Here is a 27,304-nt window from a genome sequence, read left to right as displayed (position 1 = left end):
GTCATAACTTATTATGCTCAGTTTTGAAAAGGGAATATATAGTTTCACTGTTTTCATGAGCAAAGCCTTAAAGGATTTCCGCAGGGCATTTTTAAAAATTCATATATACGTTAATAAATTAACCTTATGTGACAGAATGTGCTTGCGCCATCTCAGAGTTTTAAATATTTATGTACTGCTCTTTGGACAATGCATTGTGACCTACAGTAGTATCGCAAATCTTAAACTATTTTACACAAAAATCATTATGGCCTGAGTACCGATGGTGTGAGGACCCTTTTGGAATTGCTCCGTTTATTTGTCCATGTTTTTTGACTCTACCATTCTTAGTGTCTTCATTAAAATAGATTTCTTCTTTGAACAGACTGTGCTAAGCCTTGCTAGATGAACTGCAGAATCAAGCCTTGACATACCAATTTGGCGAACAGTGTCAGTATAACCAGGAATGAGGATAAAGGGGAGAAGCTTTACCCCTAATAGGTGAGCCAGAGGATTTTTTGTGTGTGTGTGTGTGTGTGTGTGTGTGTTTGTTAAAACAAGAAATTATTGACTAATGGTCTAAATACAGTAATGTTTTTTCATTTTATTATGACCTATATGGGGATTGTCAAAGTTTTTTTTTTTTTTTTTTTTCCGTCATCTACTGAATTTTTCGTCAACGATACCAGGGACACCGAAACACCGGGGAACATGAAATTTGGTGGGCATGTAGCCCCACTAGACATTTACGGAAAAATTTCGTTTGGTCCCCGGGGGCCACTCCCCCCCCGCGCTGGGCCCCCCCAAATCCAAAAAATGCAGTTTTTCCTAAATAACTACCTGAACCGTGGCACCGAGGATGAAGACATTTTTATGGTATGTTGGTCTTAAGGGCCCACATCAACCTAGCCCATAATCACTCATTTGTGATTTGCGCCCCTCCCATAAAAAATGAAAATGCAATATTATTCTGCTTTAATCGCCCCTATCTTCAGTTGAGATGTTCAGAACTGCACCATATTTCATGTGTATGATTAACTTGACATCCTCTGGGGGTATGCTAAGTTTCGTAGATTTTCATCCATGGGGGGGTATAAAATAAATTCATTTATGTGCACATTTAGTGACTGTACACTCATCGGCCTGTAGATGGTGGTGTTGAGCGAAGGGTTGCTGGTTTAGGATGATACTGTCACTAAGGTTGCCAACTGTCCCGAATTAGGCGGGACGTCCCGTATTTTGGGCCTAATTTATTTGTCCCGTGCGTGACCTCCCGTGTCCCGTTTTTTGACAAGCTGATAAACCACTGACTGATACTACAGCAACAGCAGCAGCAGTGCTGACCACAACACTTGAGAATGATCACCGACACCTGTCATCATCCAATCACAGCTTTTTTTAATCACTGTTTTGAGACAAATCATTGTTTGATTTGCGAACATCCTCTGCCGTCTGGTCGCTTCCGCTTCAAGCCGGACTCGTCTCGCGCTAACGGTAATTTCCTTTCACTGTCCACGTTTTGATTTCGGCTAATCAATTTTGGCGAATGCAAACAACGTGATTATTGTTCATGAGTCTAACATCCAGCCACGCAAGAAAACATGTAATCTACCTGAGGGAATAATATGCTCAAAAAACATTTCTGATTATTATTAATGTTTTAAAGCTTTTAGAAAGTACATAGAAAGCTTTTGTAACATTATCTTAACTGTCACTTTTGATTAATGTAATGCATCCTTGCTGAATATAGGCAATTACTTTCTTTATTTTTTTTCCCAAAAAATAATCTTACTAACCCCAAACTTTTGAACTGTAAGCCTAGTGTATAATGTTAAAAAAGCTTTCTATTTTAGATAAATGCTGTTATTTTGAACTATGGTTTGTTTGTAATGTGACTTTTTTCATGTATGACATTAAAATTATTTTTAGAATTAAATACATAAATAGGTTAAGCAATGCAAATGTGTTTATGTCTGATAACCTTTTAAACACAAACTTAACTGCAGACACTGAAATGACGTACACTGTGTGATACAGTACAAATATTTTGAGTGTCCCTCATTTTCCTATAAATAACCACGATTGTCCCGCATTTTCCTTTTCTGAAGTTGGCAACCCTAACTGTCACACACACACATGCAGGAATACAAACAAACGCAAGCATGCACACACACTGACATCCACACGCACAGACACACACCCATACACACACATACAAATCCACATGCACAGACACACAAACACACACGCGCACACACATGTACGCACGCATACATACACGCACAGACACACACACACACACACAGACACACACATACACAAACACACACACACAGACAGACATGCACATACTACTACTTTTTTTAGGTATATACATAAACACGCAATACAGCCAAATTGCTCCACGTCATTTATTTTTGTGGAAAGCCAGTGCAGGCCTGAGCGGCGGTCATATTTTGTACCGCCATGCGGTACATCTAGTTTTTAACATTATTATATTTATTATGTATTGCTATTATTCTTAATAGTAAGACCACATTATTATTGTTGTTGTTAAGAAGAAACAATAAATATAATGAATGTGAATGTGAATGTGAAAAAGTGAAATTGATATGTGAAGGCCAAGTATGGTAACCCATACTCGGAATTTGTCTTCTGCATTAACCCATGCAAGTTAGTGAACACATATTAGGACATTTACAGTTTAGTCATTTAGCAGACGCTTTTATCCAAAGCGACTTACAAATTAGGACTAAAATAAGTGAGTAATTGTGAAGAGGCAAAAACAAAGCAAGAAGTGCTCAAAATACAAAGTGCAGGCAGGCATTGCTCAGAGTAGCATAAGCCAGACAAGGGAGGATTAAGGGAAAAGGACAGTAATTTTTTTAGGAGGTTAAGTGCTCACGGAAGAGATGAGTTTTAAGTTGTCCTTTGAATGTTGTCAGGGATTCTGCATTCCGGATGAGGGTGGGGAGAGCATTCCACCAGCATGGAACCGTGAATGAGAATGTTCTGGAGAGTGATTTTGTGGCTCTCTGTGATGGTACCATGAGACTTCGCTCATTGACTGATCGTATGCTTCTGGTAGGGATGTAGACACGTAGGAGCGACTGGAAGTAGGAGGGAGCTGAGCCTGTGATAGATCTGTAAGCAAGCGTCAATGCCTTGAACTTGATGCGAGCAGCGAGTGGTAGCCAATGCAGAGAGATGAACAGAGGAGTGACGTGGGCCTTTTTGGGCTTTTTGTTGAAGACGAGACAAGCTGCAGCATTCTGAATAATTTGTAGAGGTTTAGTTGCACATCATGGAAGTCCAGCCAGAGGAGCATTGCAGTAGTCAAGCCTAGATATGACCAGGGCCTGGAAGAGAATTTGTGTAGCATGCTCAGTTAGGAAAGGGCTGATCTTCCTGATGTTGTGCAGTGCAAACCGGCATGATCGAGTTGTCTTTGTAATTTGGTCTGTGAAGGTCAGCTGGTCATCAAATATTACTTAAAGATTTCTGACCAACCGATGGGGTAATTGATGATTAATCTAGCTGGATGGTGAAGTCATGTTGTAGAGAGAAGCTCAGTCTTTGCCAGGTTGAGCTGCAGATGATGTTCCTTCATTCATGCCGAGATGTCCGCCAGACAGCTTGAGATCCATGCAGCTACTATGGGATCATCTAGTTGAAATGAGAGGAAGAGCTGTGTGTCATCAGCATAGCAATGGTAAGAGAAACCATGTGCCTGTATGATGTGTCCCAGTGATGTGGTGTAAATGGAGAAGAGGAGGGGTCCAAGAACTGAACCCTGAGGAACCCCTGTGGTCAGTTGATGTGCTTTGGATACCTTGGCTCTCCATGCAACCCTGAAGGATCTACCTGGGAGATAGGACTACCTGTGATGCCCAGAGATGAGAGGGTGGACAGAAGGATCTGATGATTCACAGTGTCGAAGGCAGTAGACAGATCCAGGAGAATGAGAACTGAAGATTTGGAAGCAGCTTTTGTGGTCCGTAGGGCTTCTGTGACCGACAGTAATGCAGTCTCGGTTGAATGCCCTTCCTTGAAGCCAGATTGGTCAACAGGAGAGGAGAGAGTTGAATGTCTTGAAAAGTGATCGTGTGTTGGAGGCACTGTTAATATTGTTGTGGAAATATTAAGATTTTGCAGCATGAACATCCACAGAAAAGGAAGAGAGCAGAGATTGATACATACTCAGGTCAGATGTGTCTTTTGATTTTGTGCCATTTCCTCTCCGCTGCCCTGAGTTCGGTCCGGTGTTCCCGAAGAACCTCAGATAACCAGGGGTTAGAGGGAGTAGCGCGTGAGGAGAGGGGGCAGATATTGTCTAAAGAAGATGTTAAAATGGAGAATAAGGTATCTGTTGCAGTATTCACATTTAGATATGAGAATTGTGAGGGTGAGGGAAGAGAAGATGACACAGCAGAGGAAAGATGGGAGGGAGAAAGTGAGCGCAGGTTTCATCTGAAAGTAACTGGTAGGGGGGTTGGTGGTGCACGGGTAGAAAAGTGTAGTTTGAAAGTAATGAGGAAATGATCTGAAACGTGGAGAGGTTTCACCAAAATGTTGTCTGTGATGCAGTTGCGTGTGTGAACCAGGTTCAGTTGATTGCCTGATCTGTGAGTACCTGTGGTGATGAGCCGTTTGAGATCGAATTAGGCTAGGAGAGAGATGAAGTCTGTTGCATACGTCTTCTCTAGATGAAAGTTGAAATCACCAAAGACTACAAGTTGGGGTGCCATCCTCAGGGAAAGAGGACAGCAGCACCTCCAGCTCCTCTACAAAAGCTTCCCAGTTGACCTGGGGGGCGATATATGACTACAGTATGGATCTTAATGGGAGTTAAAAGTGTTAGATCAACACCAGAACTTGAACTCTGCTAGTGTTTGCTACAAAGCTGCACCCAGCTCTGTAACAGTGTTGTTGTTATCTGCATTGGTGTTCATATTTTACTCTCTTAGTGTTCATGTTGTAACACTGGGTCGGTGTTGCGAGAGGCAACACTTTTGAAAGTGTTAAACTTACACTTTGTGGGTGGTTCCCATATATACACTTTTAAAGTGTTGAAATTAGCTCTATTGGTGTTGATTTCCGGATTTCAAATTTACTGTGTCCCGAACTAGCTGTTTGACAGAGCTACACTTCAGTGCAATACAATTTAAACCGCAACACTTCTCAGGCGCGGCTGTTATTTTAAATAGGAACGCGTCTAATTAAAATACAGATCTTTGTGAATCAAAAATTAAAAAAATAAGCAGAGAATCGAAAATAGCCTTACCTTGTGGAATATAATAAACTGAGCAACAGGAGATATTAATAATATAAATTAAAATGATTATTATTACAGCATATAATATAAATTCAAGTTACCTATAGCACTGTATTAGTTTGTTTTATTACTAATATTTTATATTATTTTTATAAATATTATTATAAATATTACTATTTTTATTTATTTAAATATCAATTTTTTTTTTTTTTTTTACAGTGAATAAATTATATTTCACAATAATTTAAACTGGAAATTATATTAGATTAAACAAAAAAAAAAAACAAAAAAAAAAAGAAGAAAAAAAAATTCAGAGAGGAGACTTTGCCGCCTCATTTCAGAAGCTACCATTGATGTTTGTGTATGTATGTCACTGTAACCAGGTCAGATCTTTCTTGTCTGATAGGCACTATGCTCAATTAGTGCTGACCTTGAGGGATTGAAATCGACTGAAGCCATACCAGAGTATGTTTTGTTATGTGGACAACAGGCTCATTTCAGTGTGAAATTAAAGCATTTCAAGTCACATTACCTCCGGTTTGTGCCCACCTGGCTCGCAGACTTCAGGACTTTAACAAGAGCCGATTTGTTTGGCTGACAGTAAAATTATTGAGCACAATAAGGACATGCATGCAACAAAGCAAAACACAATGATCAATCTCAAGCACAACACTGGAAGAACAATTGGTATAAACTAAATACATCATAATAAATAATAAAGAACATGAAGATGGGCCGCAGCATAACCATCAGGGAGTGCAATTGAGTTACTGTGGGCCAACCAGTGGGCACAGTGGAGACGACTGCATGAAGAATACACGCAGATCACCTCATTAGCAAGCCCTCAGAGGTATCCAGTGACAAGGACCTAAAAATAGTGGATTCCTTTCTGGTCTGTCTGAAAAGGTTGCATTGTACCTTGGCATTCAGAATTTGAGAGATAATATAACTGACTTGAGCATGCCGTTGCGGCCGGTCCTCAGGTGACGGTGAATAATTAATAGACAGGAAGTACTAACGGCTATAAGATTATCATATTCCCAGGATGTAGAGGAAGACAGCAGGAAGAGACATTATTAGATTGTTCACTGAAGAAGTCATTGCATTACAGCTGCATTCATTTGAGATGCATGTATGCTGGAATGAGATGGTTCATTCTGGTTATGAAATACCATTTGAGCTTTGTAACATTAAAAAAAAAAAAAATGTAATTAAGTATTTATATCTATGTCCTCCGTTATTTTGAGGCTCGTAGACCTAGAGCTAACAGTGATCAGGAGGGGAGGCTGATCTGCTACAGCAGCGCTCAGTGTCTGACATTACACCTGTAGCTCTACAGGAGAGCAGCAGCCATGCGGATGCCCAGTATAAACTTAAATAAATGAATATCAATATCGTGTCATATAATGCCCGAGGATTGCGCGTTGAGCACAGTGAAGCAGATAAATCGTGCCGCTTTGAAGTGGATAAACTATTGGAGACCTGTGATGTACTGTGTGTTCAAGAGACTTTTTTTACCTAGGCAGCACTTGGAAAGACTGAACTCCATACATAAAGACTTCTGCCAATGACTTGAACACTGAAATGGTTTGTGGCAGTATACCTGGCGTTGTTGCCGTACTATTGCATAAAAAGTTTGATCAGCTAGTTAACGTGTTCAGACTGGATGTTGACTGGGCTATAGGAATTGAGTTCAGTTGTGGTGGAGAAAAAAGCAATCTTAACAATTGACTTGTGTTATGTCTTTTATTCAGGATAATGCTTCCACATGCTTTTTTTTATTGTGGGTGATATGAATGCGGATGTTTCTGATGGTAGCTCTTTATTTGCCAATCATTTAATGCAGTTTTGCTCTGATAATGGTTCGATTTTCTCCAGTAAATTGCATTTACCTGATAATAGCTACATTTACATCAGTGAGGCGTGGCACACAACTTCATGATTGGATCACGGCATCTGCACAGCCGATGCACATGACTCCTTAGAGTCCATGAGGATTAATTATTAATTTGCCATTACTGATCATGTGCCCTTTTTGTTATCTTAAATCTGGGCAATTTACTTATACTCTTTTGTCTGTGAACAACGATATGCGTTTGGGGTCTAAAATACAGTCTAAAATAGGCTGGTCTAATTTGACAGGAGGATCTTAAAGTATATTTTGTTCAGTCTGACACATTGTTGGATAACATCGACTTACCAAAAGATGCAGCTGCATGCTGTGATGTTAACTGTAAGAACCCGCAACATGGTATTGAGTTGTGTTCCTTGTATGATAATATTGTGGAGTCCCCTCTTGCCACAAGCAGGCCTTTGCACAAGACCAAGAGGTATAAAGCCAAGCCTGGAATGAATGTTGAAGAGCTTAATTCTGAGGCTAGAAGGGCTCTTAAAGTCTGGGTTGAGTCAGGCAGACATAAACATGACCCCTTTTTTGAATATAAAAAACAGGCAAATGCAAGTTTTAAATATGCCCTACGTTTCATCAAGAGGAATGAAAAGACAATGAGGTCTGACTCACTTGCAAGGAAACTGCAAAATAATAACCCAAAATGATTTCTGGACAGAAATCAGAAAAATGTATAACTGTAAAACATCTTTACCAATTAATATTGATGGTGTAAGCGGTTCAGAGGAAATTACTCAGGCAAAGGCATTATCACAAGCTGTTCAACTGTGTTAAAAGTAATTTCTTTCTAGTTGGCTATATTGATTAATGATGAAGATGTGACTGAAGATTTTAGATTTGTATAACAGGCATACTTCCACAATTTTTATGTGTTTTATTGATGCCTCTAAAGCCTTTTATCGTGTAAATCATGACAAATTATTTTACAAGTTACACAACAGAGGAGTTCCCAAATTTCTAATGAGAATTCTGTTTTTTTGGTATGCTCATCTGTCAATGTATGTAAAATGGAGCAACTCTGTGTGTGCTGCTTTCAATGTATGCAAAGTAAGTCAGTGAAGCATTTTGTCTCCCTTTCTTTTTAATGTTTATATGGACGATTTATCAAAGCTGCTAAATGGCTGTGGAACAGGTTGTATGGTTGGTAACACGATCATCAACCACTTGATGTACGCGGACAATATAGTGCGGGCCTTCAACAGTTGCTGAGGGTTTGCTCTCAATATTGCTCAGACTTTCACATTATATGCAATGCAAAGAAGAATAATATTATGATTGTTAGGAGTAAGAAAGACAGGAAACTTTAATTTCCTGAATTCTCTCTGTTTGGTAGTCTCCTTAAAGTTTGTGATGAGGCTAAATACTTATGACACTATATAACTGATGACCTGTCTGATGATAGGGACATTCACAGACAGTGTCGTATGATGTATGCACAAGCTAATATGTTGCTTCACAAATTTAGTATGTGCTTAGGATCTGTGAAGACTACACTTTTTAAAGCATTCTGTACTCCTATGTATACTATGTATACTGCCCAATTGTGGCATCAATAGAGAATAAGCAGCATGCAGAAACTGCATATAATGTGTAGCATATAATGATGGAATGAGGCTGCTGCTTAGGTGCCACGATGGAGCAGTGCAAGCCAAATGTTTGTCAGTGTTGGCGTGCCCACCTGCTCTGCTGTGCTGCGCAATAGCATGTACAGATGTATGTGTGGGTTATCTGACTCTGTAAATGGTATAATTTTAACACTGACGAACCCAACACTAAGTTCAGTCAGGTTTTTCTCCAGTATGTGGAACCATTGGCGTTTTAGCCTATACGTAAATATGTGATATTGTTTTTTGAAAGTTTTTTGAATTTAGTATTTTTTCATGTCATCACATTGTTTAGAGAAACAAATAGTAAGAAACAAATATGTTATGCTATTTCCTCTGTAGTGGACACCAGGACTCAGTTGTTTAGAACATAAAATTACATGAAATTACATGTACTTTTTCAACTTTAGTCAGTGTGTAATGTTGCTGTTTGAGCATAAAAAAGATCTGCAAGTTTTCAAAGCTCAAAGTCCACTTGAAAGGGAGATATTTTTTTAAAGGAATACGCCGACTTTTTGGGACTTTAGCTTATTCACCGTATCCCCCAGAGTTAGATAAGTCCACACACACGAGTGCTTTGTTTGCACACACACACACAAAAAAAACATAATTTACCACTTTATTTACAAAATATTAATCTCCAACGAACGTTCACGCAACAACGTCTGCTCTCGCATCAACACGCATGAGTCGTGGTGCTCTCGTGAACGAGCACTGAAGATTAATATTTTGTAAATAAAGAGGTACTTTTTTTTTTTTTTCACAAACCAAACACTCGCGTTACTTTCATAAAATTGAGGTTAAACCACTGGGTCACATGGATTACATTTATGATGTCTTTACTACCTTTCTAGGGCTTAAAAATGTGGTAGTTGTAGGCTGCCAATGGAGGGACAGAAAGGTCTCAGATTTAATTAAAAAGATCTTAATTTGTGTTCTGGAGATTAATGGGTTTGAAACGACTTGATGGTAAGTAATTAATGACAGATTTTTATCGTCTAACCAGACTAACCTTTAAACTAACTAAAATAATTTCTATATTTAATTTGTATATTAATTTTAATTCAATATATATGGGCATATGATGGGGACATGAAAATGTACTTTATAACAGGCAAGGTGCATCTGGTCTCCATCTGCATCAGCTGTGACCTTGACTCTTGTGTTGTAGAGCTCAGCACTTCATGTCAGGTATGATGCATTTGCATTGGGTTTATTGCTGTCCTTACTGTTTATGCTTTTCTTTCTGGCTTCAAACCAAACGCGGTCACCTTTTTTGCTGGCTTGCTGCAAGACAGACAGGACAGGTCACTCTGATTGTCAACAATCTCTGGGGGCTGGGATCTGGGTCGAGGGTTTGTCGTGTGTGAGCATTTCTGTAGACCTCTCAGGTTACGCTATGGTCAATAAAACCACAGTAATGGATTCACACAACACTGAATAAATCAGCAGAAATGGGAGACTAAACTGTGCGTGAGAGGCAATTATTCATAGAAGAGTTTATTGTGTAAACATTCTCTGTTGTCTCATTCAGTCTGAAATAAGCATTATGATATGATGCATTTGATGGATGATATCCTGAATACATTAATGTCAGTGAATGAGAAATAGTACAATAACGCTCAACTCAGTGGATTAACCATTTCAAAAGAACTGTTTAATCATCCTTCACTCTTTTCATTGATTCCCTACTGGAGATATCCAAAGTATCAACATGAAATCAAAGGTGTCCCTAATGCATGTTCCTAGTCTTATTGTGCACTATGTAATGCCTTTATATTGAAAGATTTAGCATTTTTTGCTGTCACAATTGCAATTGTGTCAATCCAATACATTTCCAATGGATGAAATCTCAAGGAAAGTTTAGTGAGAGAACGAATGGTAAAATAGAGAATTATAAAAAGCAGCATTGTATACTTCAGGTCTAGCAGGTTCTGAATCTGAGAACTCACCCTTAAGATGGATTTTGTCAGATTTACAGTAGTATTTATTGTGCTGTCAGATTGGACCATGCCTTGTTTGTTAATCTTTTTAATCCAACAGTTGACTTCAACAGTGTACAGGACAGGTAAACTGATTTTATGTTTTCTATTTGCATTTTTATGCTGTTGAAAATGGTCACTAACATGCCTTTACTAGCATTTGTTTACAGTTTAGAGACAACAGGCTGAGGTCTGAGCTGCTGTCAAAGACCAGAACGAGGGAAGCAAGTTAGACAACATTCTGGTCATTAACTCCTCTGGAGAGGAATACGTGATTGTGTCGACTCGGGGACCTACAAATGTCACTCTCAGTCTGAAAACTGGGACATAGCATATCTGCATGACATATGAGTCACAGGCAGTGCATTATTTCCATTTCTGAAACTCTGTAGAACAGGATGGCAAAAGTCATAACTTGATCTAATTTTCATCTCAGATAAAGATTAGAGACTTGTGATCTCACAGGCTCTGCTTTACTGCTGGTTGGTTTCTGCAAACTAAAATGATCTGATCATTCGTTTTGCAGTGCAATCATTCTTTTCTTCAGGAGGCATAAAAATGTGGTTTGGCTTCAAAAGGGTTAGCAGATCAGTTAGCCTTGTTTTTTCCCCCTGACATGCCACTTGTCATCACCCCATTCATAAAAAAACTAAAAAAAGACTTGCTGGGTATCTATACTTATATTTCACATTGCATTACACCTGGGTTTATTTTAAGGTGGCAGGCAAGGTTTGGACACGTTTAGTCTTCCTGGATAACATGCAAGGCATTTATCTTCATATTTACTGAAGGTTTGCAAATCATAGATCTCAATGAACTCTCTATGAATGCATGCTTAACATTTAAAAGCCATTTTGAACATTTGGAGTGTGATGTTAAATTCAATTCGCCATGGAACTTTGACCCTTTCTAATAATATTGATGACTGCCCTTTTTATATGTCATTGTGTTTTTCATTTATGATGACATAAATTCAACAAGGCTGATGAAAGTGGCAAAGCAACAAGTATGTCTACCTTTTATTCCAGAAGATAAAAAGTAAAAGTTAAAAAAAAGATCAATGGATATTTTATTGTATTTGTTGTAGTTTCCTTGCCATAGCTGAATATACATCAGTCCATTGCAGTGGAAACCGTTACTGTTTCTGAAATGCAGTCAAACTAATTTAAAATTAAATAATGATGTAAATGATATTCTGTATACAGTACAATTAAAGTAAAAAAAACACACACATGTATATACAGTACCTTAAAATTCTTCATGCCTTAAAATAGCTTGAATGTAACACCCTTGCCTCATTTCTATAAATATGCAAATTAGCTCCGCCCCACACACTCACACCAGCTCAGAAATCCACTCACTGACAATCACACATCGTTATTGGTTACGAGGTAGTTTGTGACATCAGAAACACCAGCGATTTCAAACCACGATTATGAGACTGTCTTTGGTTCACTGCAGTTTTAAGGAGAAAATACAGGAATGGTGTTGACTTATGAATTGTATACATGGTTTATCTTAAAGCATATTAAAAACACCACATAAACAACATTATAAGCTTGATTTTCACCCCAGGGGGACTTTAATGAAAAACAAGATTTTTGTGATTTTTGAAGAATATCCATACAGTGAAAGTTGGTGAGGTCCAAAAAACACTAGGAAAAAAAACTGAGAAGGAATAAATAAATAAATACATGTTTGGTATGACATAAATTATGACAGGTTTACCCCTTTAGGTAGTGCTGAGCAATAGGGAACAATGAGTTTTTAAAAGTGTGTGTAGCTAGAATGACTCAAACTTTTCTCTGCAAGTCTGAGGACATCAGAGTATTACTTTAATGCACTTGACCTATGACTTTAAGGAAGAACGTTCATGATGTCATTCTCTTTCTCTTAAACTAGCAGTGAAGACCAAGACCAATTAAACAGAACAACCCCTGAAACCATAAAAATGCCTTGAATCAAATTAAGCTGTTATGTTTAGACTGAAATGAACCATTAGGATGCCTTATTCCATTTAAAATAGGGGAGGTTTGCTTTTAACATGCCATATCTATACAATTGCCTGTGTGTGGGTCGAATCATTTCCTAAATAAATGGTAAATGGAATAAACATAAAAATAATCACTCTCCAGTCTATTAAAAATGAAAAGAGCTCTCATTTCCATTTCCCTAAAAGTAAAGGAAGTCTAAAAGGAAAACTAAATCTGATCTTGTCAATTGCAGAAGTGCATACTTTACTAATGTCTCTTAAATTCTTGAAACTCAGTCCACCTAAAAAGGCCATTCCTTTTGGAAAGAAAAGATCACCCTTACCATTTCAAGAAAATGTCCCAGTGACGATTAATGACGATACAGGATGAATGAGTCTGTAAGCCATGCAGAAAAGTCTCAAAACGGATGTCAATATTTCACTGGCGAGCTGACAGCATACCATAAAGTAAAATGGACGTATGCACAGCAGGTGTTGTGATAATGAATGGTTTCGTCATGAATGGTTCACTTGGAAAGTGTGGGAGAGAGAGAGAGAGAGAGAGAGAGAGAGAGAGAGAGAGAGAGAGAGAGAGAGAGAGAGAGAGAGAGAGAGAGAGAGAGAGAGAGAGAGAGAGAGAGAGAGAGAGAGAGAGAGAGAGAGAGAGAGAGAGAGAGAGAGAGAGAGAGAGAGAGAGAGAGAGAGAGAGAGAGAGAGAGAGAGAAAAAATATTTCTGACATCATGACATGAGATGTATGTGACAGATATAATATAATATTATATCCAATTAATAATTTAAATAATTGTGATGTTCATTTATTTGGAATGTATGTAGTCTGCATCTTTTAATGCTTTGAATTTTTATATTAAGCTGGTTTAAAATTCTGTTGCAGCTATAGGTTAAAGAGATAGTTCACCCAAAAACTCATTCAAACATTCACTGAAAAAATTATTTACTCACCCTTATGTTGTTGGGTATGCAGTGACGTAACTTTGTTTTTAAAAATGGGTGGGACAAGAATGTTGGGGGTTTGGTGGTTGGTGCTGGTTATGTCATAAATGTACAAAAATAAAAACATTTTCTATAATTCAATATATTGTTAGTCTTGAGACTATTTACATTACTGAATAAATACATAGATCCACATTAAACATTTGTTTGGCATAATGGACTGGTGGTATAGAATTTTTGTTAGGTTCTGAGTTCTAAGCCACCCTTGAATATTTTAGTTTTTTTTCTTTTTTTTTTCTTTTTTTCTCATTAAAACCAAAGTTGTTCACCAGTGATTGTATGAGCAGGGACTTGTTTGTGTGCATTTAGTTTTGTGATTTCACCAGAACGAATGTCTCTGCAACAGCCTTAAGCGATAGATAGAAGCGTTCGTTTTTGTGAAGCCTGTGCAAGAGCAAGAGAACACTGTTGCTAATCAAATGGAGATGTTTCTTTTGTATAAGGTACATCCGTGCTGCAAGATGTTTCAAAAAATGGTGGGGACAATATCAACACTGGCAAAAAATTGGTGGGGACATGTCCCACCCGCAAATTACGCCCGTAGGCCTACATTTATGCATTTCTTTCAAAATAAGACATTTTGAAAAATATACAGTGAAAATCAATGGGGTCCAATGTTGGGCCTCACTGACTTTCATTGTATGGACAAAAGCAGTTAAAAAACATTCTTCAAAATATCTTCTTTCATGTTCCACAAAGGAAATAAGTTTTAAAAAGCCAACTTGTAATACAGCTTTTTATATGAACAGTAGACATTCCTGTCAACACTCTCATAACAATTTTAATAATGCAAAACGAGTTGAATCATCAGGTAGATCTCCGTCCAACTCCTTAGATAAGCTTGTGGAGGGTCAAGCCTAGTCAGAGACGGCCTTTGCCCATTTAGTAATTTCTCGTTAGAAATTACATCAAACGTGGAAAAAGTTGGTCAAAAAAGTACATTTACACACAACCTTCAGGCGCCATATTTTTAGCTCTGCACTGTTGTATAAAATCAATATGCTATCAAGTTTGCAATAGTCCTGATGTTCGGGAAAACAGCACTCTATACCCTGAGTTATATGAACATATAAATAGGCTATTATAATTATTAAAAACAAGAATTCATACAGGGATTATTCTTTTGGGTGGCAGGACTCTTTTTCGAGTGCAAGCAGAGGCCCCTTCTGTTGCCAGGCCCGTTTCAAGTGAGCTGACCCTGAGAACACATTTACATCTAAAGAGGACAGTGTGTGGAAATACATGAGAAGGATTTGCTGTGCTGTCACCTTTAAGCAAGAGGGGTCAGTACCACAAACAACACTGAACTCAAAAGCTGAAAAATGACAGGTATTACAGGTATTCATTTGCTTAAGTACAAGTTATTATTAGATGTCAAAATCTAATAACAAGTTAGTACAAGTTATAGATGTCAGTGTGCAAGATCTTCGATAACTGAAGTATTAGGAGAGTTTGAGAAATTAAAAATTTAGAATGCTGAACTGATAATTAAATAGAGATTTAAAAGTAAATAGTTATGAAAAACATTTATTTTATTTATTATGTTTTTTATGAATTAATTAATACATTGAATAAGATTATAAATGGATTCTCATTGATTTATTGTTTTGCTTATTCAGATAATATATGAGTCAGGCTGAATATTAACTCCTATCAGCAGGGCATTCCTGTAGAGAACTTCATTCCAATTTAGCGTACCCAATCTGTGTAATCTGCGTCTCACACAGCCCAGATTGTTATTTGTCCTGATCAGCACAATAAGACTCAAAATATAGCCTATTAAACAAAACACTAAATCTAAATTAATTGCAAATACTCACTTCTATGGCAATGGTTAGGTGAACGCGACAGTATAACACGTGGAAAATAGGGGTTCTGATTCAAATTTGTAGTCTAGATTTTGTTTAGGCCTAATGAAACACGTTCTTATTTAAAAAATTTAAGGTAGGGCTGCGATTATATGGGAAATATTGCTTAGACCTACATATATAATTCTTTGTTTGTTTTTTAATGTTTTTAGGGGGCACATGACAGTATCCTACACTATTTGAAATATATTTGAATGAAGGACAAATAGGCTAGACTAGCCTATCTGTTATCGAGCAAACTTTTTCTTTTTTTTTTTTTCTTTTTTTTTTTTTAATTGGCGGTATATCGAATTTTCAACGTTTTGTGTCCATTCAGCATAACTTTCCGATGAAAAATAAAAGGATAGCCTACTCACGAATGCATATGTTTTCGTGTAGGGTGTTCCAAATAATACAGTAATGTGCCCGCGCTGTTCCCTTCAGAGTACTCACTTCAAGTGCTCTCCCCCTTCGGAGTGAGCATGGTATAGTGATGCTCACGTTCGAAATGAATTCACTCATTATGAAGCCTGTTCAGCCCTGAGTCTGCTGCTGAGCGCACGCGAGAGAGTGGACCGGTTAGGATGAAGACGCATAGTACGCGTGGGAACTGCATGGAGAACTCTTCTCGCGCTCAGCAAGACTTATTACAATATTGTCGTCACATTGCTCGCATTTAGCCGCAAGCGCGCAAAATCTAAAACGTCTATTCCTTTTATCCGCGCGCAGTAGGCTACGCCTCCTTGCTGTCATGTAGGGCTTCATGTGAACGCATTACTGTTGACCGATGGGACACAAACAGAGGGTCACTCAGTGTGAGGAGGCAACGTGAAGAGGGTCCACCGTGTTTACAAGGATCGAATAATTTTGGAAAAGAGAGCAAATTGTGGCAGTACTCTTGGGAAAGTTCAATTCCAGCCGCAGGGGAGCAGGTCGAAACGCTTATCATATCTAACAGGGAACACTGACTGAGTGTTGCGCGTGACTGGTATAGCGTCTGAACAAACCATTTACACCTGCCTCCGAGGACCTTAAAAACTCAAACTCGACATTAGATTATTTACCGTGGATTAAGTGTCAATCGGAACCCCTAAAAAGAAGGATATATCGACTTTAATTATAGTAACTAATCTGCAACTGGGTGAAAATGAGGCAGCGATTCAAATGCGCGCAGAATTCACCAGTTTATTTCCAGTTGTAAGTGCTACACTTAACATCATTGGGGTGCATATCTATTGTTTTTGAAACAGAGGTCTGTCACCCCGGAGCGGAGCATCCGGACAGCTGCATCTGGAGCAAAGGAGCGCTGTGCTGTTTGAAGGTTTCTGCAGACAAACACTGGAGCAATGAGTCGCATCCTCCACACACAGGTACGACTATTACCCCGTGAAAGCGTATAGAGGCTTAACTTAAATTGTTAGTCATTTTGACAGAGAAAATAATGTAAAAAGGCTAAACTCTGAAAATGCTGGGTTGTTTCAAACCATGTTTGGGTCAGATATGAACAAACCCAACCGTTGGTTTAAATTCTTAAAATAAACGTTAAACTCAACGGTTGGGTTTGTCCATATGTGAAACAAGCTAGCATTTTTTAAAATGTAAAACATTTTAATTGGTTAAATGTAAGTTCATATACGCTGAAAAAAAATGTAGAAGAAAATAGCCTACATGAAATTGTATTGTAGCCTAAATGCAAAACATTTTTTTTAATGTTTTTTTTTTAAATTTATTTAATTTTTTATAAGGACAACGTATTACCTCATAATTTTCTAAAAATGGCAATACGTATATGGTAAAATATTGTTAAAATAATGTTATTGGAAAAGAGGGATTCCCAGAACCCCCTACACAAACAATCACGTTTGTTTAGGTGTCATTTAGAAGATGCTTCTTATTAGTGTTGATATGTGAATTATATTAGATTATTAGATTGTTTCATTTTGCATTTTATGTTGCTTTGTTTATATTGTGTGTATTAACCTGATGGTGTCAATTTGGTACTTGTGACACTACACAGGCTATTTTTTATGCATTGTGTTGCTTTCCATTGTCCCTAGTGTTGGTGTCAGTAACTGTATAGTAAAAAAAAAAAATATTGTCATGGCTCAAGTATACCAGGATATTTACGTAATTTACATATATAGTTATAAAAAATGCCATCACATTTTTTACCGCAAACTTCTGGAAACCAGAGCTTCCAGTTTTATCCCCCCATAAGTATAATTTTTTTTTTTTTTTATTTATTTTTTTTTACAGTGCACATTTTAACCATTTAACTTTTTCAAAACTAGCTGCATTGATTTGTCTCACCAAAAGCTCACTTAGTTCAGCAATTGTAATTGCTTTCTTAAAATGATGTTGCTTGTCATAGGATTTATTTGTTCTCATTTGTGTTCTGTTTTGTTTTGTTTAAATGTCTAAGTTGAATGGCACTTAAAGTGTGTCATTAATCTATCATTTGACACTGAGATTTTAAACGAAACTGTGGAGGTAATTAATGACTATCCTTCGACGGGGGAGATCATTGCCAATGTGACTCAGCAGTGTGTGGGTGCTATTGAATTCTGTAGACAGTAAATACAAGCAGGGACAGGACACAATCCCCTGCCAGTCCTCAGCTGAGCCGCAAGACATTTGAAAAGAATGTCAATTCTAGCTTATAATAGAAGCTTGGCACTGCATCACAAGCATATCATAGATTTTAAATTATATAAAATGACATCACTGAAAGGTAAAGAAAAAAGAAGCTTTATTTTTAGCCCTAAAAAAAAGATGCAGCAAGTTTATCAGTCTCCGCTCTGGACTGTGGCCCGGTTTGGCACCATTACGGAGTAATGTGCTGAAACTCTGACAGTCAAAACATACAAGCTTTCAGCTACCATTAATATGTGTTTTATCACTTTCAGCGCTGTGGACTGCTTGAGCTGCGGAGAGTATTTTGCTCTGAAAATGATTTGAGTGACGATTGATCGAATGTGTGTTGTGAAATACTTACTGAGTGAAGACATGGCCCTGTGATTTTCGCTGTGCAGCTTTTGCCAATGTTATGAAATGTCTCAAGAGGCTAGCAGGGGTGCAAAAAAGCAATTAGGATTCGATACAACTGCTAATCGACTTTCAAGATTTAACTCTTTTTCTTTGCTCAGTACATCAGTGTGGTTGCTGTGATCTTTCAAATAATGCAATACCCATGAACGTTTCATAGAATTTAAAGACTGAATAACTTTTTTTTGCGTGCAGCTAGAGAGGTTGGAAAGTCAGATCTGAGGCGACTGACTTGTTGTGCTGATGATTATAATAACACTGAGACCAGAAGAAAACAGAGCCATCTGTGAGAGAGAAAAGCTTACACTGTAAAATGTAATTAGTTGACCTTACTTAAAAAAAGTATGCAAACTCGTTGCCTCAAAAAAATTAAGCAAAGTAAGATTAGTGAGTTAGAAAAGCTTGTTTATTTTAAGTGTGCAGTACTAAATCAAGTAGTACCACTAGCACATGTTTTTTATGTTCATGTAACTTAATAGCCATGCTTAGTGTTAACTTATTTTTTTCATTTTGTGTGGATTGCTTGATATAAATTTAACCCCACTTAGAATTACTAAATACCTACAACTTAACACTTTTAGTTCTGCTCACTCATTTTTCAAGTTCACTTAAATTAAAGAAACCAATTTCTGAGTTAGGTTTGCTTTATTAATTATAGCAGCACTGTCCTTGTACAGCATAATAATTAGAATTTCTTAAAAGTTTCCATTATACAAAAAGAATATATATTTTTTTGTTTTATTTATTTTTTAGACACATTGACATCTGCCTGTGAATCTCAACAATGGTGATAATTATAAAGCATGTTGCAGTGCATTCTGGGTGCAACCAATCAAAACACATTCATGGCTCCCATCATGCATTGCTGCATGAATAAATAATGAGCTTATGATCAGAGGTGATCTGTTTGTCACCATTGCTGAGATTCATACGTTAATTCTTGATGTCTGTGTGTGCCTACATAAAAAATAAAATAAAAAAATTGCAGTTTTTTATTTTTTATTTGATTATTTGCATTTCATTGAAATGGCTAAAAATATTATGCTGTACCAGGACAGCGCTGCTATAATTAATAAAGTAAACCTAACTCAGAAATTGGGCTCTATATGAGTTATGATTATATATGATTATGGTCTATATGATTATGTTAAAACACAACCAACACCATCAGATCACCTTTTCTCATTGTTCATCTGGCTGTTATAACTCAGGTACAGCAGCCAAACAAATTCTAAAGTTAATAATATAAGGGTCAAGAGCCCAACTAAAACAAACACTGATCACCACAATGGTGGCTTAAAATTACGGTTTTCTCCTTCAGCCAATAGTAGCTATTCAAGGGCGGGTCTTGGCGTGGCCATATATCGCCGTCTAGCGTAGAGAGGACTGATCTGCGCATGCCCACAGGTCATATACTTTTTCTAAATTAATCCAGCTCAAGTAGACTGAGCTGGTAAGACTTTTCAACCTCAAAGTACAAATTACTTACTAAAAGCGAGTGTTAATAGCTGGTTGAAAAAAAATGATTAAGGTCAATTTACTATTTTTAATTAAATACCATGTTTGCATTGAATGTGTAATCTTGCCCTCTCAGATACCAATGACATCGTTATCATTTCGTTCTCCTCCCTCAATGTATCTCTTTTGATAGCATATTTCCATCACAATGCTGCTGCTATTTGTTATACCTTGTTACACCTGATGGGAGCTCAGAACGCATCATTTTCTACGCATCTGTGAGTTTAGATCAGACTTCCAGGAGGAAAAGAGAGCATTTGAGGTCATTTGCCCCAGAAGACGTGTTTGTTTGTGTGTTTATACCACTCCACAGGGAGAATAATTTCACCTGTACACACAACTCCTTCAGCCTGGTTATGCACAGGGAGCTCTTGTTAAATTACAGTCAACCCAGTGCAGTTCAATAAGCACGGCTTTAATTAACTCATCACAGAAATGTAAGGAGCGGAAAAGCTTCTCGCTCTCCACAGATCCAACAGCTTCGAGCTAAAGATTTTAGCGTGCAGGGAACTTATCAGTTTCTCCTCAAGGTGTCAGAATTTGAGCTTTTTGTTGTGGTCTGGCTTGCTTATTTGCTGTCTTGATTTGTTGTAGCTGTGGTGGCTTCTCTTCATAATGGATCTGAATAGTGTCTGTTTTAAAGAAGAGTCTTTCTTCTTTAAAACACACTATTCAGATCCATTGTGTAGGGAAGCCACCAAGCCACAAGCTTTATCATACGTGATTGCTGTCTTTTGAGAAAGATTAAGTCTGCACCGATGGAACAGCCTTTTTGAGGGTAGAATTGAGGTTTAGGGGCTTTGAGGTTCCAAGAGCTTCCAAAGGCATTCAGCACTCACTGTGTCTTAGCAACAACAGATACTGCCCATTATTTTTTAGTTTTAACATCCCAGAGGTCAATATCGTGTCTATGATTTACATGGCTCATGCACCACAGTGTATTTGCGTGACTAATCTAACATGCACTGAGTATAAAAACAGATGATGATTCCCAGAGCATATTTTCTTCTCTGTGAGACCTAAAATTTAACTTCTCGTTGGGACACATTGTTCTTTTTGACGATAGTCTCACTGTCTATTAACCAGTCCAGGCGATGTTGCAGGCAATTTAAATGGTGGCTTATTCAGTGCTGAAACCCTACTAGGTATTTTGTAGCAGTGCTGTATCTCTTTTGGGAGCTCTTTTAGTGATTGCTCCTCTGCTGCATCTCCTGGAAATGTTAAGCTGTTTGGGAGTTTATTTTTTGAATGTATCCTTTCAAATATCATCTGCAATTTTCAGACTCTGAAAACGAGCTTGCTGCCGAGAATTGCAGGATCTCAAGCCTTCAAGATCGTTGCCATTAAGGGATAGTTTTGACCTCGTGCTCTTCTGTCATTCAGAATTGAACAGTTCCTATCATATTGGTCTGGTTGTTTAAATATTTCTTGATTCTCTGCGTTGGGTGTCTCGGGTGAGATTTGGAGCAAGTATGAAATTAATGTTATGAAAACAGAGATTAGAAGCAATTGTTCACATAGCTTTCACCAGTGCAAACTGCATTTATGGTATTTTGCTCATTACCAGAACAGGCAGGCCACAGTTTTAATCAGTAATTCCCAACCAAATCATACTGTGTATTTAAACAGTTTCCAGGGGGTACTTGTAAAATTTTTGATTTTGCTGCTTTTAAATCTATAAAACAGAAGAAAAATATAATTAATACATGCTTACGTACACACTGCTGTTCATGAGATTAGTAAGGTGTTTTAACTGTTTTTGAAATGTCTATTGTGCTTAACTGCAGTATTTCCATATAAAATACACAAAACAGTTGGTTAAATACAATACTAATATTGTATGAACAAATATTATAAAATGCTTTGTGTTTTATAGAAGCTTTGTGTTTAATTGTTTAAATAGTTTAACATTGGGAGAGCAATGACTTCATTTTAGCTCTTTTCACCAAAAAGACGTAACAGATTTAAAGTTGAGCGCTGACATAAAGACCTGCTTTTATCACCCCCAGACTGTCGTAGTCAATTTTAAAAGCCTATAGGGTTATCATAAATCAGTTAAATTATTATTGTGCTTTAAAGTAATTTAGAAAGTTTTGGAAGCTTCTGGACATTTTAAAAGCTGGACGGCTTGCACAAAATGTATTTGTTCTTTAAACTCAGTTTATTAGTCTAGGCATGGAGCATAGTCGGTCTGTCTGAAGTAGCTGGCAAAGGAAAAAGCGAGAATGTCTAAAGAGTGCCAAGGCTTGTGCAAATGCAGAAATATGTGATTGTGAACATACTCCGATGCTTACAGAGATGGGCTTTTGATGAAGGAATAGGAAGCACACTTTTGTTAAAGGCTGAATTGCAAAGGCTGAGGGTGCAGTAAAAGTTTTTGGATATGTCACTTAAAACGTCTGTTTAACCAGATGTCACTTAATGTCATTTTAACCCTGTGGTTATAATCAAGTTTTTAATGTTATGCTTTAAGATAAACCATGTACAAATTCGTAAGTCAGCACCATTGCTGCAGTATTTTCTCCTTAAAACTGCAGTGAACCAAATAGTCTCAAAATCGCGGTTTGAAATCGCTGGTGTTTCTGACATCACAAACTACCTTGTAACCAATTAGGTCATCGTTTAATCGTCAACGAGTGGATCTCTGAGCTGGTGTAAGTGAGTGGAGGCGAGGCTAATTTGCATATTCATACACCTGCATATACTAAATGAGGCAAGGGTGTAGAGTTACATTCAAGCTATTTTAAGGCATGAATACATTTTTTCAAGGAAAAAAACATTTAAATATGTAATTTTGGTGATCAAAGATGAGTTATAAGGGATAAAATTATTGACTACAGGGGGACTTTAAAGCAATTACGGAGTATGTTTAAAGCTAAGATGAAGCTGGCAACCTAGGAGTCCTTAAAAGCAATAGACCAGAAACCATCAGAAATGCATTAGATCACAAGTACATTAAATGTAGCATTCTATCCTTACTATAAACCTTACTTGAAACACTGTGAAATACAGTACTGTGCAAAATGACAAATTGCATATTTCATTATGCTCTAATTGTTCAGTTATTCAGAGATTTTTACCTGTCCCATTGTGACTAAAAAAGAGATGAAGTTTCAGACTTTTCCAAACTTCTTGAGTGACAATCTTGGATGCAGAAATATTTTGGAGAAATGTTGGACATTTTAAAATTAAATATTAACTGATGCATGAAGGTGATCATTCCAAAATATGATAAGGTTATTATTGCCAAGTCTGGAGGATTTCATAACTTGAACGTATTGTTCCATCCTTGATTTCCCATTAGTAATCATGAAACACTTCATTGAATTAGGTTTAGCCATTGAAAGCAAAAATGGCACAAGTGGAAAATGACTGTTTATCATATTATCATATCTGAACTTGGTTTCAGTGACGTTTCAAATTAGAATGGGGGTTTTCTGCCACACATGCCACCTCATTTTTGATGGGCATAACTTTCTGTGTGGTTATGCAACACGTTGTTTTGTGCAACAGAGTATGGGATTCTCTCCCAGCTTGAGAAAGAAAGATATTCTGTTCGCTGAGTCAGAAATCACTATGCTTACTTTGTCCTAGATCCTCGTCCTTTTTAAATTAAATGAGTGTATTAACTCAATTAGCCTGTCAGTGGCTCTTTGCAAGCAGCTGGTACCTGGCAGCTCTTGCATAAGAGACAAAACCTCATTCATCCCTTTCTAATCGATTTTCCTTTTCCATCCGGCATTTTTCACAACTTGCGTCCCACTTAAAACGGAACACATTTACATCAGAGGAACTTGCAACGGGTTCCCAAAAGGCATGTCTTCTTTCATATTGGTTGATCGCAATGCTGCACCATTAGGAAAGGGACGGATGTTCTTGTTTTTTTTTTTTTTTTTTTTTACTTTTTTGGTGTGAAATGTATTCTCACAGTAGATTATGTAAATTAGAAAAAGATGTTGTTTTGAGAAGACTAAATTAGATATCTGTTGAAAGCATATTTTGCTTTTGCATTCTTTTGTTCTTCCTATTCTGTGAATATAATTTCTATTTGAAGAGATCTAAATATGATCTGTTTAACTGTGTCAAATCCAAGATGAAAAAGTACAATATTAGCAAAGACTTTCATCAAATGTTTCTTCCTCTTCCCCTGTGTTTATCGCTGCATCTATTTCCTCACATTCAATTTTCAATTTCATTTTTCAGTTTTATTGGTAAGAATAAAGCTAATGGCACATAATAATGCACATCGGTTTAGCAACGATTAAATAAAATGAGAATGTTAACAGTTATGCTGTCAATCAATTTTAAATGGTTATTATTCATAATTATTTATTAGATTATAGAAAAATACATTTGTCAAATGAATTACATGATATATGGATTAATTGACTGAACCACTATTTATTGCATATATCTGTCACGGGTGGTTGCAGGTAGTGTTGTCACGATACCAAAATTATTGTTTCGATACCGATACCAAGTCAAGTATTGCGATTTCGATACTTTTTCTATACTTTTCCTGAAAAGGGAGAAACACTCTCAAATATCATTGCTGTGCTTTATTTTAAAACCGGGACAACATTCTAATCATATAACACACTAATAAATGAACATATGAACAGCAGATATATTAAACATTTGAACAAAATATGAAATATCAAAATATAAAAAATAAATTAGAGCAATGTAAATTTAGCAGCATTATCTCATTTATCATAAGAAACATAAGAGCTTTATCTTGATTCTGAACTTTGAATAAAAATATGAACAGTGATTATATTAAACAATGTTTAATATTGGTAACATATGATAAGCCTCATTGGTGATATATTTGACATGTGGGGAGAGAGTTGTGGAAGGCCTATACTTCATGTTAAACATAAATATATAGCAGCAAAGACAACGTCGGCAGTGTTGACGGCAAAATAGGCTACAGAATAATTCGTTCTGTATTAAGAGGTGCAATATTTGAAAATCGATAATATTTTTTTAAATTACATTTATATTGTATTTATGTCAAAACTTTCAAACATCAAAATGTCATTTATTAATATGTATTCGTGTCAAAATGACATAGAAACATCTTTTCCTATTCTATTTTGCCTGGAAACGCTTCCAACACGCTTGCGTGTCGCGTGAAAAATAGGCGTCGGTTCTATTTCTAGCATGCACAACACAAATGAGGATGATTAATGAAACACAGCTGAGCCAAATGAATTCATAATGATGGTGACCATGGTAACAAAGGAGTGGTGGGAAAACTGAACAAAGGAAAACATGTTATTAATGAAAACAAACTGAAAGTCCATGAAAACTAAACACACTGAACATACTGTGACAGAACGCCCCCTCCCGGTAGGCGTGACCTCGCGCCGTAACAGAATAAGTGAGGGAGGGATGGAGGAGGCTTTGGAAATGGCCGAGGCGATGCCGCAGGCAAGGAGCCAGGAGATGGAGAAGGGATGGCGAAGGGTAGGCATGCCGGCAGAGGAAGCTGGAGGAGGTTCAGGTGGAGGAATGGCTGACTGGGAGGAGACAGAACTGAAGGGTCCAGGGTGGTGCAGACGGTGGTGATGGCATGGTGGTGAGTGGACGACGATCCCCTGGTGGTGAAGGTGGAAGCAGTCTGATGGCACAGACCCAGAGCTCCCCAGTGCAGACAGCCCACGGTGGAGTCAAGGGAGGGAGGAGCCAAGGTGGTGTAGTGGCTGACGACAGCTGGGGGACGACCGCGGTAGACAAGGCTGATGGATCCCCAGGCTCAGACTGAGGGTTGAGGGAGCTGAGCGACATCACTGGTGCAGGAGACCCAGGCGATGTCACAGTGATGACCGTTGTAGGTGGATCCAGAGTACCCGAGGGCTGGGGCGGCGACGGTGTGAGCGAGGACAGAGGCGATGCCGACAGGAAGGAGGAACCTGCTGCAGCTGAAGGGGTGGAGGGATGGAGTGCAGTGGATGGCCCAAAAGTCCGTGGCAGAAATGGTGAGACGACTGACCAAGGGGGAGCCGGTGGAACGAGGGAATCCGGAGGAGCCGGATCTGAGTCCCGCGGTCGATGGTGGTGAAACGGGCTCTGGATCGGGGCGCATCGCTCTCCAGACACCTCACTACAGCTTCCCTCCAACTCAGTCCGGTGGTGTCTGGAAGGTTGATGGTGTTGTGGAAGTTCACCCCAATCCAGAACAGGTTCTTTAGGGTCTCGTCATCCAGGGAGCTGGTGACGGCCAAACAAACAAAATCTTTGAAAAAAGAAAAGAAATTATGGCTCTCCTGAGCCAGGATGATAAACTTTGCCCGTTCGTCCATATTGGGCGGTCCTGTCACGGGTGGTTGCAGGAAGACAGAACAAGATGAAGGTATCTTTTCAACTAGTGATGTTACATATGGCACTGAAGCTTCAAAATGCGTATCGAGTACACAGTGCAATTTCTCATGAAGCTCTGTGCCGGAGCGCGTATTGTTTTCAGAGAAACACGTGATCAACGAAAAACGAAGCCTCACTTTCTTTCCAGTCATGTGAATGCTTCACTTTGCATGTCGGAATGTTTGAACCCAGACCACTACCCTACAGGTTTTTGGAAGTTTAAGTCCATTTAAGTCAAGTCAAGTCAAGTATATTTGTATAGCGCTTTTCACAATACAGATTGTATCAAAGCAGCTTCACAGTATTAAATCAAAATAGCACAACAAGGTTTGTTTCTAGTGGAAAAAATGTCCACGTTTGGTAAGGCTGATCAATAGTATTATAGGTTGATTAAATTAAATTAAATATCCCCAAATGAGCAAGCCAAAGGCAACAGTGGCAAGGAACCGAAAAACTCCATCAAGTGACCTAATGGTGACCTAAAACTCCATCAGGTGACCTAATGGAGAAAAAAAAAAAAAACCTTGGGAGAACCCAGGCTCAGTCGGGGGCCAGTTCTCCTCTGGCGTTTATGAACTAGAGGCCGGATTTAACTGTAAGTTTAAAAGTATTATATGAATGCCTGGCTGAAGAGATGCGTCTTTAATCTAGTTTTAAACTGGGAGAGCGAGTCTGAGCAACGAACAGTATCAGGAAGGCTATTCCAGAGTTTTGGAGCTAAATGTGAAAATGCTCTCCCTCCTTTGGTGGATCTGGATATCCTAGGTATGACCAAAAGCCATGAATTTATTGAT

At 38.0% G+C, this 27,304-nt stretch overlaps 1 protein-coding gene across 1 annotated transcript in view; it reads left to right on the top strand.

Annotated features, from left to right (window-relative positions):
- Positions 1 to 16,326: 16,326 nt before the first annotated feature.
- Positions 16,327 to 27,304, top strand: part of crhr1 (corticotropin releasing hormone receptor 1) — a 125,996-nt gene continuing 115,018 nt past the window's right edge. Inside the window, exon 1 of the mRNA XM_084089492.1 lies at positions 16,327 to 16,951. Within this exon, the coding sequence (XP_083945618.1) occupies positions 16,928 to 16,951 (24 nt within the window). The 5' untranslated portion in view covers positions 16,327 to 16,927. The remainder of the gene's footprint in view (positions 16,952 to 27,304) is intronic.

The sequence above is a fragment of the Abramis brama genome, assembly GCF_963993115.1.
Source record: "Abramis brama genome assembly, chromosome: 1".
Taxonomy (NCBI): domain Eukaryota; kingdom Metazoa; phylum Chordata; class Actinopteri; order Cypriniformes; family Leuciscidae; genus Abramis; species Abramis brama.
Note: the sequence above shows the minus strand (reverse complement) of the source record. Positions and strands in the feature narration are given on the sequence as shown.